Source organism: Gymnoscopelus braueri (genome assembly GCF_963280865.1).
Source record: "Gymnoscopelus braueri genome assembly, chromosome: 18".
NCBI lineage: Eukaryota > Metazoa > Chordata > Actinopteri > Myctophiformes > Myctophidae > Gymnoscopelus > Gymnoscopelus braueri.
Genome location: NC_137618.1, coordinates 30585213 through 30602023, shown reverse-complemented (window position 1 = coordinate 30602023; position 16811 = coordinate 30585213). Strand labels below are relative to the sequence as shown.

Here is a 16811-nt window from a genome sequence, read left to right as displayed (position 1 = left end):
CCCCGGCAGCATGCTACTTCACAGGGTACCAATTGGTGTGATCGCGGGGTTAAAAAGACAATACTTAATACTATATCTCTGGAAAGACTGTATGTTTAGAAGCCTGTTCCTTTTCTTCATCATTGTCTGTATGTCCGAGGGGACACGGGACATGTTTTGTGTTGCGTAACAGGCTAGCTGGCTTTGTTTTCAGTGAGAGTGTCTGCGGAATGTCTTTATCAACCAGTCCAACAGTTGAATCAGGGTCACGTTGTTGCCGGACATGTTTTATCAGAAGATACTGTTGGATAAGGGTCAAGGTCAAGGTCAAGGTGCCTGTTTAGGGTTAAAAAGTAGCCGAAGTATGTGTGCTTACATGTGTGGGTGTGTGCATGCACGTGTGTGTGTGTGTGGGGTGGGGGATATGTTTGATATAGGGAGTGAGATCAGTTTCTGTCAAAATGAGATGACCAGCTCAATCCATTATTCTTCTGTAATTATAGCAGTTGTACAACTTGTGAACACAGTAACTAGACTTTGCACTGGATTTGTGGTGGTATTTTGCCCTATTCCACTTCCATTTCTTCAATGAACTCCAGTGTGAGAGTTATTGTTCTGATTGACAAACACTTTGAGGTGTGTTGTGTGTCAGAGCTGACTCAGAGGGAATGATACACGTATATGTTGAATATTGCACTCTCAGGTTGTTTTATCACCACACAAATCTTTGTTTAAAATAAACGAAAGGTTTTCATTTTATTTGAACGCTCTCTGTCTTGTAGGCTCTATGTCTGTACTGACATGGTTGTCTTGTTGACGGCTCACTGCGTTCAAGTACATGATGCAGTGATATTTTTTATAAATACTGTATGATGTCATGCTACGGTTAACCGCAGATTAAAAACCAAGTGTACACGTTTTGAAAACAAAACACAGTCTAAAACAGCATAGCTTCCCTGTGAAATTGAAATGTATTTCAGACTGTTAGCTGAGTTAATTATCCCTAAAGTGACCAATTTTAATCCACCTAAATAGCCTACTTTTCTTATTGTAGTCAGAGCCTGGGAGAATTGCCTAGTAGTTCCTTCATCCTTTTGCCTTGCGCTACAGTGATGTGCATATTATCTTGAACAATTCCTACACATCAACAATTATGCGCTAACGTGAGCTTTGTGTGCTAATGTTGCTGAGCTGTGATTGGTGTAGCACTGTCAGCTGAGCTGTGTGGTTCTCCGTATGCACTTGGCAGTATGAGCTGCGCTGTGACTGGTCTAATTTTGTAGGGACAAAGATACAGACAAACCCTGTTCTAGACGCCTGGCCCCTTTAGTGCCATGGCATAAAAATGGCCCATTCCTAGTTTGCATCATAGGATCATACAAAGACTGACGGGATCTTTGTACAACCAAGAAAGTACTTGAAAAGCAGTTTGTTCCGTCTATACCAAATGTCTTCGCCAAAATAGCAGATCTACAAGTGAGCTTGAATAGGGAGGCTGGGGTTCATATGCTTTTCTGTGATTGTATACCTGACAATAATTCACATGACCTGATGCTGAAAACCCCACCCATCTGGTATGACATGTTGGTTGAAACAAATACATTGATAAAGTAGTTGTGAATAATGTTTGATCCAGGTATGTCTGCTCTTCCTTCCAGACATGTTCTGTTTTGCAGTGTGTCCACAGTTCAGATAGATTCAACGCATATGACATGTCTGTTTATCTCTTTATTTGTCCCTCTCCTCTCCTCTCCTCTCCTCTCCTCTCCTCTCCTCTCCTCTCCTCCAGGTCGTGTTCGTACCAGGAAACAGAGTTCAGGCAGTGTTGTGAGCTCCAACTCCACCATGGTCGACAGTAGAGGTCGTAGCACTAGCAGAGCCAAAGTTGTTTCCCAGTCTCAGCGTAAGTGAACGCACCAATACACTCACACACAGGCACACACAAAGTGAATAACAGTTAGAATCACTTTTGCATAGATATACTAACTGTTTACAGCTCCACAGTACATACACAAGCAATAACTCGCAATAGGCCTGCAATGTACTGTATATCATGGCCTGGAGTGAGTTATTACTTTTATAAAACGGTTGCCAAATATGGCAACAGGAAAAACGAATTAAAAGTTTTTAATAACATCATTACAAGAATAATTTATACAAGAAAGAAGTCCCTGACTGCCTGGTGCCTGCACAAGCATTACGGTTACTTTGCAATGTTTTCATTTAGAATCTCCTAAAAGTTTGTCGACCTTATTCAAATGAAGATGACTTTGCTTTGTTGGTGTGCGGGTTCTACCTCTTTAACCCATTCAACCCGGGAGCGCATCTGTGTCCGTTTAGATTTTAGCTATAACCATTATTTTATACTTTGGCTATTCAAAAATAGCAGATATACAAGCTCAGAGCTTGTAGATCTGCTTTTTTTTTTTTTTTTTTTACATTTGTGCAAATCTTTATGTATATTTTTAAAGCGAACATTTGTAACTCAAGTCTTTGCTTCTGTGGGTCCCTGGAACAAAATATTTTGAGATGGGGATCGGCGACCAAATACATATCATTTTGGGGGTCATGAAAAAGTTTGAGCACCACTGATATAGCAACATACGTTTTTCAGAAACCTGTTAGGATTTAAATTAGTAGACATTTGTAGATGCGTTCCCGCATTGAATGGGTTAATGTTAGTACTTTTAGCCCTGCACCCATTGTCGAGGTACGTATAGTTAGTTCCGCCTCAAAATGTCATTAAACCACACCTTTGCTGCTGTCAAGTTTTGAAACTACACCATTTCCCTGACACCATTCATCAAACATTTGACGGACCATAACTATTCGCTTCACGTTTCCCTCCGACTTCATCAATATCATCTTCTTGCAGCTCTGCGTGTCGTCCTTTTAAGGTTGACATGGTTCATACTGTAGGTCCATTGTTAAGCAAATTCACCTTAGATGTTGTTGTAGATTTCTCCTTGACCGACAGTTAAGAGCCTAATATTTGTTTGTTTTTCATTGCCACAATGATATACAACTGTTTGAACACATTACACTTTGGTGGCATGGTTATTATACCACACCTATCAACCAATCAGATTGCGTGATTTGACCGTTTTATAATACACACACGTTTTATAATACACACACGTCACTACACATCACTACATATCACTACATTCAACATTCTATACTTATACAGAATGTTGAATGTGTAATGCATTATCAGTTTCTATGTGTGTGTATGTGATGTGTTTCTTGTATGTGTGTGTCCCTTCCTACATGCATGGCAGGGTTTTTCTGTGCGTGCGTGTACATGTGTGTGTGTTTATATTGATGAGAGTGTTAGGTCCACTACTAACGCACACAATTTTCAGCAGGCCAATGCATGCTGGGTAAAAATAGAAAACAAAAACAATAAATAAACAAGCATAACACTTCCTGTGACATTTTGTCTTGACCTGTCTTGACACTCCCTTCCATCTCCCAGGATCCAGATCAGCCAATACCGTCAGTGGTAAGGGTCTAGCTTCATCCAATTACAGTGCTTCATTCCTTAGCCCAGGCCCTCTTGGCTCGGGACAGATTTGCACGCCTCATTTCCTGTACTTTTTAGTTTGCATGTTCCATTTAAGTGCCTTTGTTTTATTTTATTATATATATATAATTTTTTTACAGACCCATCCACAGTCTGAGAAGCTGATTGGTTGGAGTTAAATATGTCTTGTCACATGTTCAGCCATTTTGTCAATTCCCCCCCCCCCTCCCCTCCCCAAACAGCACAGCGTGATCCTGGATCGCGACCCAACACCCTCCTGTCTGTGTCCCAAAGTAACGTCCGTTTTGTTTGGTCATTCAAGGCTGAAATCCTGTCTCCACGTCCTGTGACAAATCTCCATTGTTAGCCATCAGTGATGTAGCACAGTGTTTCCCAAACAGTGTGCCGGGACCCAATTTTCAGTCACGGATCCATTTTATGGGTCGGAAATAAATATTAACTTTTTTTTATTTATTTAGTTATTTGCATTTCCTAAAAACATTATTTATTTTTATGTCAAAAGAGCTTGTAGATTGGCTACTTTCACTATTAAATAGTGGTTCATTCATAACTGATGTTTTTGTAAGTTTGGGTCCCGGGGACACACCAAATGTTTAGTCTCAGCTGAAAACGTTTGGGAACCAGCGGTGTAGCAGTTAAGATGTTCACTGTCTCCCTTTCATCTTTCCTACTGTCAGTCTTTCTTACACTGTCTGTCTCTCAGCTTTCCTACCGTCTGTCTCTCCTACACTGTCTCTCTCACAGCTTTCTTACCATCCCTGTCTCTCCTACACTGTCGCCTCCTCTCAACTCCACTACATCCGTCTCCCTCTCAGCTTTCCTACTGTCTGTCTCTCCTACACAGTCTCACCCTCTCAGCTGTTTTTCTGTATGTCTCCTTCTATGGAGACATCTGTTGGTCTTCGTCTCTGGTGACAGTTCATTATACTCTTTACATCCAGTGAGTTTGATGAGCTGAACCAGTAATGTGTCATTAAAGTTACAAAGTACATACAGTGATGTCACAGGTGTGTTTATAACGGGTCTTCAGCTTTGAGCCTCTTCCCAGCATGTTGTTAAAGGTGTGTGTGTGTGTGTGTGTATGTGATCGCAGACATATTCTAACCTCTGTGTGTGTGTGTCTGTGTGTGTTTCTTTGTGTGTGTAGCCGGCAGTCGTTCCACTTCTCCTGGTAAGGTCCTGAGCAGTGGTTATGGTCGGGTGTCCAGGGCGAGTGTCTCAGCCTGCAGCACACCGGGAGAGAAGCGCAGCAGGATCCCCCGCAGTCACGGCTGCAGCCGGGAGCCCAGCCCCAATAGACTGGGACTAGGTAAGACAATCACGTCTGATCAAATGAGAGCAAATCAGTCGAGATCAGTTATCAGTGCAAATAAAATCTGATCAGATCAGTTGATTCATAACAGCGCAGATCGGATCAGATCAATGCACTTGAGTTCACCTACAATTCAATGTTGGCCTTTATTTAGTTTTTGACATTGTGTTGTTCAAGTTTTTGATCGCCTTTTTGTGAATGATCAACCCTTTATTTCTGATGCTTGTGTTGAATTAACACACAGCAGCTTGTCAAAACGTCACCCCCCCCCTATCTCTCTCCCCTCAATGTCCTCCACCCTACCACTACCTCTAAAATCCTCCTGACAGCCCGGCTTGTGTGTTTTGACCTCTCTTTTAACGTGTTGCTCCTCCTGACATCCAGGCTGTGTGTTTGATATGAACCTCCTCTTTTAACGTGTTGTTGTTGCTCCTCCTGACAGCCAGGCTGTGTGTTTCACCATCTCTCTAACATGCGCTCCTCCTCAGCCAGGCTGTATGGTAAATCTCTTCTCCCTGCTGCCTCCTCCCCATGCCGCTCGCTAGCCGGCCGGAGTCGCATCCCGCGTCCCAGCATGAGTCAGGGCTGCAGTCGCGACACCAGTCGCGAGAGCAGCCGGGACACCAGCCCCGCCCGGGGCTTCACTCCCCTGGGTGAGTAGCAACATGTCAGCCAGTCAGTCAGCCAGTCAGTCAGTTAACCTTTATTTAGAATTTAATTAAGCCATTCCATCTGGGAACGCATCTGTGTCATTTTAAGATTTCTGTTCAAAAATAGCTGATATGCAAGCTCATATCGCAGCACTCGCTTGTTCTGCTATTTTTGAAAAATCAAGAAGATTTGTGCAAATCTTTGAATATATATTTTTAAGCCAAAATGTGTAACTCAAATCTATTCTTCTGCGGGGGTCCCTGGAACTAAACATTTTGATGGGGGTCGGCGGCTAAAAACATATAATTTAGGGGGGTCCTTTACAAGAAAAAGTTTGAGCACCACTGATACAGTAGCCTCGGAAACCCATGCCTTTTTTTTTTTTTAAAGAAAAAAAGCCTGGGGGAACCTTGCAGGAACTGTGGTTTCTAAACCTTGTTATCTCCTAACCAATCAGAGTGCAGAGGGGCGTCGCTCTAAATTTGGTGACGTCAGCGTGTTCCGTGCACAGGCCGGGGGGGGGAGGGGAGGCGGGGACATAGATTGGTGAAGCAATAGGAAGAAGCGCTGGTACCGAGCGCAAGGCTTTGGATCCGCCCTTCAAGACCTTCGATAGGGCTGGCTCCTCCAGTCTACTGATACAGCAACAATAGTTTTTCAGAAAAATGAAGACATGTGTTGAGACATTTGACATATATATTGAAAGATTTGCACAAATTTTCACGAAAAAATAAATAAATAACAGATCTACAAGCTATGAGCTTGTATATCTGTTATTTTTCAATAGCCAAAGGAATCTAAAATGTCAGAGATGGGTTCCCGGATTGAATGGGTTAAATGTTATTTTGATTTGCTCTCCCGGCGGAGAGGAACGTAGTTGCAGATCTAACACCTGGGATTTGAACCCGGGTCTCCCTGGTGGTAAGCCAAACAACTACTGCCCAGTCTTATGATCTTCAGGCAGTACTACTTGTCAACCAGTAGGTGTCCTACCTGACACCGGGGTCTAAAATGTTTCAGTGGAAGAGTAGGGAGAGCACCTCCTCCAACCACTACAGATGTACTACAGTAGTTATATTGTATTAACAATACTCTACCATAACATGATTAAAATGACGTTTTATTCATTAAAATAAGTTCCAGATTGCAGCTTTATCTTTGGGAGTTAACAAAGAAACATCAGAGAGAGAGAGAGAGGGAACAAAAAAAAGTTAAGAAAATGAAATAAAACCAAACATTAATCAAAAAGAAAAATAGAAAAGATTTAAAGCTGTGTGTATTCGAGCATCCACACGGCTTGGAGAACACCTGGTTTCCATTTGGAAGTTACTATTGTACCGACAGAAATATACCAGCATCCTCCTCTGCTCCTTGTGTGTCTCTCTGCATGCACTAACGTCCGGAGACAGTACGTCTGCTGCATTGTTCTAAGTTGATGTTTTGACTTATCCGTGAATGTACTTGCATATGAGATTGAAATGCTGTGACGTGATATCGTGATGAAAGTTGTGGATGGTCCTGGAAGGGACAGAGAATCTGTCAGATCCAGTGAATGCACGCTGCAACAGTTCTTGTGATGTGACATCATTACTAGTCAGATCTACACAGAAGGAACATGTCACTGTGTTTATGGTTGTGCTGTCAGTGTAGTTAGTATCGTGGTGAACTGTGTTTAGTGGTCTGTTACCAAAGGCTTCATACCAGCTGATGTTACCGTAAGTCAGTACCGTCAATACCAGCTGATGTTTACGTTCGTACCATCATTAACAGGTGATGTTAACGTCTGTACCGTCTGGTTTGGTTCCAGTGTACAGTATAGTCGCTCCATGCACTGACATACCTCCCTAGCCTAAATCCATTAGGCAGCTGGGACGAGAAAAGATATCCAAGCTAATCTGAACCTGCTCTAAGAGTCGTTGCATATAACATGTCCAAATCAAGTCCAATCCAAGTAGCAGGTATGAAACAATATCTGTGAGTTAGAGTGATTTCCCTGATTAGCTCAGCAGTGTGAAAAAAGGCCTCTCTTAAGAAATATTCAAGGTCGTTGTTTAACCTAGTAGCTCGTCACTGACCCCCAGGGTCTGGGGTGTCACCCCAACCTTCCTGTCTTCTCCTCCTCCTCCTCCCTTGCCCCTCCTCTTCCTCCCCTCTTCCCCTCCTCCTCCTGTCCGACAGCCTCTCGACGCCACTCCCGTTCCACCAGTGCTCTCTCCACAGCGGACCCCCATGGCCAGACAGGTGACCTGCATGACCAGACACTACAAAACCCCATCCACCATGCCCCCCCCCCCATGTCCCACTGTTCTCTTGTGCTCCTGTTACGTTTTGCCCCCCCGTTGTGTGTGTGTACATACCAGCATGCCTCCGTACAGAACACAGTCCATCTTCTGTCCCTGTCCGGCATTACCCGAGGACATTCTCTACTGCTGGTTTTGACCTAGTTTATTTCTGGTTTTCATCTGGTTTTCATCTGGTCTACTGCTGGTTTTCATTCTAGCTGTAAATGTATCAGACTAGTTTAGATTTGCTTGATACACCAGGTGAATGGAATTACAGGCTGCTCTGCCTCCCATTCTACTTTTTTGGAGGTTCTTGGAACCAGAGATTAGCCTGTATACTGGGAACACAGTGTTTTAGCATGTGTACAAGGCACAAGAATGAACGCTTTAAAATATGATAGTAGCTGACCATCAATGCCTTTGTAGGTGAGGTGGATTTTACAGAGAGATAGAGCAGAGCTAATTATGGGAGACATTTTTATCTCTATGCAGCAGTATTCTGGAGTCTTTAGAGACTTATCGAGTCAGGCTGATAATAAGCAATTGCAATAATCCAGTCTTGTGTTAAATGCGTGGACTACGTTTTTCTGCAATTCTTTTAGATGGGGTGTGCCTGATTTTTGCAATGTTCCATAACTGTAGATGGAAAAAGCCAGTCCTTGAAATGTGTTTCATGTGTGAGTTGAAAGGCCTATACTGATGAAAGCTAACTCCCAGATTCCTTATGATGGAGTTAAAGGCCAGGGTAATGCCATCCAGAGTAGGTATATCATTAGATAATGTGTTGCTAGGGTATTTAGGGTCAAGCACAATAGCTTCTATTTTGTCTGAGTTTAGTTGCAGAAAATTGCGGATCAGCCATGTCTTTGTCCATAAGACATTCTTGAAGGTTAGTTTATTGATTGGTTTAATCATTGGCACCTATGGGCTTCATTGAGAATATAATAATCTGCATAACAATTCAAAAGTCTGGAGTGTTTCCTAATAATATTACCTTAAAGGAAACGGCGAATAGTATTGGAATGCCATGTAAAACGTTTGCACACATGGAGGATTCATTATATTATAATGGGTAAAAACTTAAATAGATTTGAAAACTAGAATTTAAACAAGCATAACACAGTTCCTTTAATGCCAATTAAATATTATAGTCTCTGTAATAGGATGAGATGTCAACGGTATCAAAGGCAGCTCTAAGGTCTTCAGCTGTTATTTTAGTCATTCTTTGTTTAGCTGTTCATTTAGCCATTCTTTTAGCCGATAATAAGATAGGATAAACACTTAGCAACAACAGCTAGGGTTGCCTACTGTCCCTTGAAATAAGGAATTGTCCCTTATTTGGAAAGTAAAAGACGTGTTCCTTATTGAACTGATAAGGGACACACTTTGTTCCTTATGTTTGGGCATCAATCAATGACACACGTCTTACAAGTTCAAACGGCTTATATACATATGGTGGAAAAAGTGCTCAAATGTTTTACTAAAAGTACAAAAGTATTGGTATCAAAATGTACTTAAAGTACCAAAAGTTAAAGTACTAAAATGTTTGAAAATAGCAGATCTACAAGATCGGCTATTTTCAAATAGCCTATGTATAAAACAGGGCTAAAGTGGTTAATGTATGTTTCATAATGTAATAATTTATATCTGAAAAGTAACTAGTAACTAAAGTTTTCAAATAATTGTAGTGGAGTAAAAGTACAATATTTGCCTCTGAGATGTAGTGGAGTAGAAGTAAAAGTATAGACAATTGGAAATACTCCAGTAAAGTAAAAGTACCTCAAAATTGTACTTGAACGTACAGTACTTGAGTAAATGTACTTAGTTACTTTCCACCACTGCATATACTATAATACAGGTTGTCAAATTAAACCCTAGACTTACTAGTGAACTGGACCTGAGTTGTCTCTGTTCTTGGACTGCTTTTTTCTGTTTAGACCAAATCTTTGCAGAAAATCTCTGTTCCAGGATATGGATGTTGGGGTTCAAGTGGTTAACATAATATACAAAAGCTGTACATATATACAGTGAGAATTTAACCCTATTTCTGGGCGTTTTTCTTGGAAATAAGGGATGCCCAGCTGGGTGTCTTTTCTTTGAATTTCAGGTAGTTGGCAACCCTAGTTTATCCTTTCACCTAGCTGTTCGTTTAGCATGTTTTAACAGACATTTTGTGCTCATCTGCTCAGTCGTCAATCCTGGAGTAAATGTTTTTTGTCAGTGGCCCATTAATAATTAATTACATTTCTCAGTGAAATTCACTGGAACTGTGAATTGTCTGCAGTGTGTTTGATCTCAGACCAGATTCATTTTGTTGTTGTTGTTGTTGTTGTTGTTGATGTTTGCTGCTGAAAATTTGATGAATCAAATCACAAATGACCTGGCAGCCTGTGATCTGTGCTGTTGCTATATTTACATTTACAAGTAAAATTATTCGTGGTTGAGTGTTGTTTTTCCTACATGAGTATGTGAGTCATTTCGTTTGCATGCACCCATGCTTGTGAAGTTAATGAAACGTGGTTTCTTTCCTCTCTGGATCATTGGTTCACTACCTGGATGGAGCTGTTAGTTTTCCCTCTTATCCTTTCCTTTAGGTGTTGATTTCTGGTCATTTTGCTTCTGATGTTTGGAGATTTGCAGTTCTTTTCTTTTCTCGAGCATCTTTTATCCCTTCATATGTCATTGTGTTGAAATGTGTTCACTGAGAAGAGCCTCTTGTTTCTATTAGCCACTTAAGCCCTGTATACCTCGTTGTACGATGAGTAGTGACAATAGCCAATCTACAAGACTCACCCCAGAGCTTGTAGATCTGAGATTTGTGAAAAAGTTGAAAATCTTAAATACGTTGTTTTAAATGTACATGCCCAAAATAAATAACGGCAGGTTGGAAGTCACACAGTGCAAAAGGTCCGATGGGGGCTCCTCACCGGCAGGTGAGCCAGTCGGGTACAACAGCAGTGGCAACAAATAAATGTGTGGCGAAGGTTAATTGGCATGACTAAATTTGGAGAAAGAAGTGGTAAAAAAATATTGGTTATACTCTAAATGTAGTAAAAAAATAATAATACTAGAAGTCACAATGCCACTATGGTTCCTGTGCTGTACGTTCACTGAGAAGAGCCTCTCTGGTCTCTATTAAGGTAAGTTATTGCGGTCCTCTTTGTTGCTGTCTCTGAACTCTACTTACCTCATTGTGTCTGTCCACCCTCTTCTCCCTACCCCCCCCTCGTGCAGATCGATACGGTTTGATCCATCAGGCTAGAATCTCAGCGTCCGTCAACGCCATGCGGGTTCTCAATACCGGTACCGAGGTGGAGGCTGCAGTGGCCGATGCTCTGGTGAGTCACTAGAAGCTGTTATACTGTAGGCTACTGGCTTGTCGAAAAAGCGATATGAACATGCAGTCCATTTTGAGTGCGAACTACGCTCAGAGAATCTGCACCGAATTCAGAGCACTCTGCTTTTGAAATCATAGAGCGCTCTGATATCAGTTACGGTAATTTACGAACGGGCAGACTAGATAAATATAACTAACGTTGCCATTTTCAAGTTTGAATATTTATTCAAATGAATATTAATTCATCCTATGTATAAACATGATTATTATACCAGTTATGCATGTTGAATACAAGACAAGCTGCAACCGTGACATTTTGTAATGACTTCTCCTCCATTGTTCAGGTGCTCTGAATTTCCAAACAACCAGAGAGCACCTGGGGTGCACTCCAGCACTCTCAGAGCATATTTCCGAACTCACCCTTTATTTAATTAGTAATATAAGCTGTTTGTTTGGAATGAAAAGTCTCTCCTTGAAACATGATCGGACAGCCTAGTGAATGTGTTCTCCCAAAATGGTGGTGTACTTGATCTGTGTTGAATCACCATCCCTCTCTCCTCTTCTCCTCTGGGTTTTCTGTTACCATCTCAGCTATTAGGAGACTCCAGGAATAAGGTAGTAGTCCAGTTTGCTCTCACATCGTGGTCACAGAACCTCATCCCTCTGACTGGCAGCTTCATCAAATCCCTCCCACCTTCTTTAGTTTCACCTTGAATGTTGTTTTAGTTTTTGCATCATGTACCCATTGTGTTTGTGTGTTGTTCTTCATTGTTTTAAGTCATGATTCAGATTTGCTGATATTTTTTGTAAGGGTACGGCCACACAGCATGATGGCAGGGGAGTGGCCAACACATGCATACATCCTTACTTAAGACTCACTCATTCTCCCTGGCTTTTAATCATATTTGAGCCTATCTAATTTTGTATATATATTCTGTATATGTTTTGTGCGTAGGTGGCGCACGCGTACATGCAGAGTATATGTTGATGCTTTGTTTTTATCTTGCAAAGTTGAACTCCACGTGCCAGCACGGGATGTGATTTTGCTATGGAGCCGGAAGCTCCACCCCTTAGCTTGCATAGAATGGAAGCGAATGGGAGGCGATTGCTTCAGTTGCGCATCATATTGTGTGAACGTACCCTATATCAAATTGAAATGTTGATTTTATTGTTAACGGGAAAACGTTGCCTATTTTCAACCTAAATCCCATTGTTCTAATATACGGTACATTCCGTACACTCAATGATGTTAAATGACAGCGTGACATCAATGTTTTGCGACATCAACATTTTGTACAAAAATACACCGACGACATAGTTTTTTTTTGCCACACTATATTATTGATCTCCTCACATCAGAGCAATGGGACACGGTTTTCCTTTACAGTTCCAACCATTTCATTGCATTTATAATCAAGATCTTTGCTTACTAATGATCTCTGATCAACAGAAAAAAGTAATTATTTCTTCCAATTATATTTGGGAAATTGCCTTTTCAAATTGAATAGCACAAAGAAAGCTACAGTACAGTGTCCACATACTGCATGACTACTGAATGGCAATAGGAGCTTTGTTGGGACACTTTCTATGGTAGCCCAATTAGTTATTTGAAAACTAATTGGGCTACCAAAAGTGTGCAGCACTCGTTGCTTCCGTGCCAAAAACATTTATTAAGGACGAGAGAGACAGATAACACGAAATAATTTGATGAATTGAGTACAAAGGACCCCAATGAAAAACAAGCCATAGTGCTTTCTTGGGTTTAAAATCCTCTTAACAGACCTTGTATTGAACTGTACTTCCCTGTGCTTGTCTTTGCAAACTGTTAATAAAGTATTCTATCAAGCAATCAAAAAAGAAACCAACGTTTCTACAGCCACACTGCCTCAACAACGCAGCTCCATCATTAACCTGCCCTAAACCTCACAGCATTGTCCCTGTGTCCCTGTCTGTCCACAGAGGAAGCCTTTGAGGCGGCGGTATGAGTCTCCGGGGATGTACTCGGACGACGACGGCGCTAACAGCGACGCGTCCAGCGCCTGCTCAGAGAGGTCGTACAGCTCCCGGAACGGAGGCATCCCCCACTACCTCCGCCAGACGGAGGACGTGGCCGAGGTCCTCAACCACTGCGCCAGTTCCAACTGGTCTGAGAGGAAGGAGGGTTTACTGGGTCTCCAGAATCTTCTCAAGAGCCAGAGAATACTCAGGTAAGCTGTACACTGTCTGTATTGTCTGCTAAAGAAGGCAGCTGGAAAGCTGCAAAGTCACAATGAACAGGGTTCACATCAAATGAACAATGGAAAGTGTTTTAAATACAGGTACATGTTGATATGATATTTTTTTAACCAATTGAGTTCGTTAGGAACACTGCTAGGTACTGTAAGGCCAGCCGATGTACTATGAATCACCTCATTCAATGGAAAGAGTACAATTCCACTCCATAGAATGGAGACATTTGGATGTAATTCCTTTCCATTGAATAGGGTGATTCATAGTAGATTGGGTGGTAGGGCAGTGGTTCTCAAACATTTTAATTTCAAGGGACCCCCATTACTCTGAGAGCGTACGAAACAGACCCTTATGGGTCAGTTTGGTTCCATTTGTACGCTTTCAGAGTTACGGACCTGTTAAGGCCTTCAAGGAACCCTGAGGGTCCCTGGACCCCAATTTGAGGTCGATACCAGACCCTCTGACTTCTGGTCTTGTATGTTTTTGTTGCTTACAGCCGAGTGGAATTGAAGAGACTTTGTGAGATCTTCACCAGGATGTTTGCAGATCCACACAGCAAGGTACTGACTTGAACTGATCTAAGGACAGATGTGTATTTTTTTCTAAACCAAGAGGTTCATACAATTTACTGTACGGCTTGAGTTTGACAGTAATATAAGACGCATGATGTTATTAAGTAATAAAATGGCTGTTGTCTGTTTGAAACTAACTGTATATCTCTTGTTGTTGCATGGTCTCACTTGGTGTGGATTTAACTGCAGCGAGTAAGTGTGAATTTTAAAACATTATCAAACATTACTGACTAGACAAGACTAGCATGAACTGTTTTCAGTTGTATTTCAGTTTATGTGTACTGTATGTTGGAGAGGTATTCATGTAATTGTATTATTTTCTATTTTCTTTCTTTTAGAAGCAGTTCAAATATAATACTTTTGTCTTTACTTAACTCATTGAGTGCCGCAATGTTTTTTTTATTAAAAACATTCAGAACCCAAGATATCATCATTTGAAGATTTGCTGCTCCATTCACTTCTTGTTTAACTTATTACTGAAAAAAGCTGTATCTCGGCTCCTGAGCACTTTTATTTTTACTATGTATTTTTGGCTGGCACAGTTTGCAATAATTTTTTTATTTCATTGGCACTGAATGAGTTAACACGAAACAACTCACAGAGTACTACCTGACTCTGGAAGGTCTAGACCAGTGATTCTCAACCTTTTTGATTTCAATGACCCCCAATTTGCTATGCATTATGTCACGGACCCCCATTGATATGATTTCTATCTCTGAGACCCCAATCTAAGCATGGCCGATCTACATTGTAGCCACACCATGTGTATCCTGAGATCTGCATAATTTCTTGTTAGACATGATTTGGTCCGATATGGTCTGTCATTTTGGTCCAGAATTCCTTTTGTCTATTTACTGTAGGTATCTAGAAATAATAGTGAAACTGCTCAAGATAGACATTCTTGTACGTTCTTTAGTTGTATTTACTTACATGTACACGTAATAATTGTTTGGAACCCCCTCAAGGACCTCTGGCGGTCCCTGGACCCCACTTTGAGAACCACTGGTCTAGAAGTACTAGGTGATTGCGTGCTCAGACCGGTATCGTTCACCAAAAATAGGTGATCTACGAGCCCACAGCGTTGTGAGCAATCTTTTGGTGTACGACACCGGTGTGCAACCATGTATAAATAAGGCACTAGTTTGATCTGATGACCTGAGTGTGATGATCATCCAGGCTGCTGTTCCTGCCAGCTGGACAGGGGAACGTGGAGGTTCATTGACCCTGTGTGTTCCTAGGTGTTCAGTATGTTCCTGGAGACGCTGGTGGACTTCGTCACAGTGCACAGAGAGGACCTGCAGGACTGGCTCTTTGTCCTGTTGACCCAGCTACTGAAGAAGATGGGCGCTGACCTTCTGGGCTCTGTGCAGGCCAAGGTTCAGAAGGCTCTGGACATCACCAGGTACAATACATATGAAAATAGATATAATAAAAAAAAAACATTGAGGTCTTGCACAAGACAGGTAAACACTGGAAAACCATGCACGTTCGAGCTGGTTGCATCACAGAGAGATGAGACAGGAAGCTCCGCCCCACTTCTACTCTCAGTTAACCAGGTCCTGTTTCCTTTCTGATCGATTCTACTCCCTCTTTCTTTTCCAGGGAGTCGTTCCCCTTCGACCAGCAGTTCAACATCCTGATGAGGTTCATTGTAGACCAGACGCAAACCCCCAATCTCAAGGTAGACCACCATATTACTATACTGTACAATGTATAGTACAGAACAATATTACTATGATACTGTACAGTAAAGTGTGAACTATAGTACTATATACAGTACTGTGTGTGTGTGTGTGTGTGTGTGTGTGTGTGTGTGTGTGTGTGTGTAGGTGAAGGTGGCCATTTTGAAGTACATTGAGTCACTGGTGCGTCAGATGGATCCCACAGACTTCGTGAACTCCAGTGAGACTCGTCTGGCCGTGTCTCGTATCATCACCTGGACCACGGAACCCAAGAGCTCTGAAGTCAGGAAGGTAGGCATCCTGTCACCTCTGATGTCACCACGGTACACTTCCTGTCACCTCTGACATCATCAAGGTAGACTTCCTGTCACCTCAGATGTCACCAAGGTAGAGTTCCTGTCAGCTCTGATGCCACCAAGGTAGTACACTTCTTGTCAGCTGAGGTGCCAGGAAAGCAGACTTATTATAGATGAATATTAAACATGATTTAATGCTCAGCAAGCGAGTTAACACATGTCTTTATGCCGTTGTATTATAATAAATCTCTTAAAGGAGGTAATTGCTAAGCTAACTGCACACAGACCTCATTACTTGGGGTTATGCAATAATCTGTGATGTAGAAATATTTTATGCCTCCGCTTGGCAGACAGCCATGGCTGTGGTATTATGTTTTCATGTTGTCCGTCGGTTGGACAGGCAGACAGATGGACGGACGGGATGCTAGGGTTCAAGTGGCTAAGCAGCCGAGCACAGACGCAGACGTATGTCTGTCTACACTCTATATCAGCACTGGTTCGTTCCCATGGCTGTAGTGTTTATTCAGCGACAGTTGTAAACTTTGATAATAGTCCTGTTCCTTTGCGAACGGCCTTGGCTCCACCAGACCATTATCTTCTATCTGTTCTCTACCGCCGTTCCTCTGGCTGTTTGTTTTTCCAATACTGTCCTTCCAAATGAAGTCATTCACCTACTTTTCAAACTTGAGGGTGGGGCTGGGGGGGCGGTGTTTCAGGGGAAAGTTGAAAGGTGTTTGACTGTGTCCTGTCCTTATGATTGTTTGAGAGGTTTCTCCTAGCCAGGTGGGTTACTTTTACCGTAGTATTTATTTTCTTTTCTGATGCTTTTTTACTTCTTTCTACTGCACCACATCTCAGAGGCAAATATTGTACTTTTTTATTCCACTACTACAATATTACGGTTACTGTTACTTTGCAGATTTT

The 16811-nt window shown here is 41.9% G+C and overlaps 1 protein-coding gene across 5 annotated transcripts in view; it reads left to right on the top strand.

Annotated features, from left to right (window-relative positions):
- clasp1a (cytoplasmic linker associated protein 1a) overlaps positions 1-16811 on the top strand; it is an 81781-nt gene that overhangs the window by 45857 nt on the left and 19113 nt on the right. For 3 of the 5 annotated variants that reach the window (XM_080456585.1, XM_080456583.1, XM_080456582.1), the window contains exons 20-29: positions 1769-1882; positions 4674-4835; positions 5327-5491; positions 7668-7730; positions 11006-11109; positions 13068-13315; positions 13834-13897; positions 15148-15311; positions 15512-15590; positions 15739-15882. In XM_080456585.1, the coding sequence (XP_080312711.1) occupies positions 1769-1882; positions 4674-4835; positions 5327-5491; positions 7668-7730; positions 11006-11109; positions 13068-13315; positions 13834-13897; positions 15148-15311; positions 15512-15590; positions 15739-15882 (1307 nt within the window). The remainder of the gene's footprint in view (positions 1-1768; positions 1883-4673; positions 4836-5326; positions 5492-7667; positions 7731-11005; positions 11110-13067; positions 13316-13833; positions 13898-15147; positions 15312-15511; positions 15591-15738; positions 15883-16811) is intronic. The other 2 variants (XM_080456586.1, XM_080456584.1) reach the window with 1 other exon arrangement.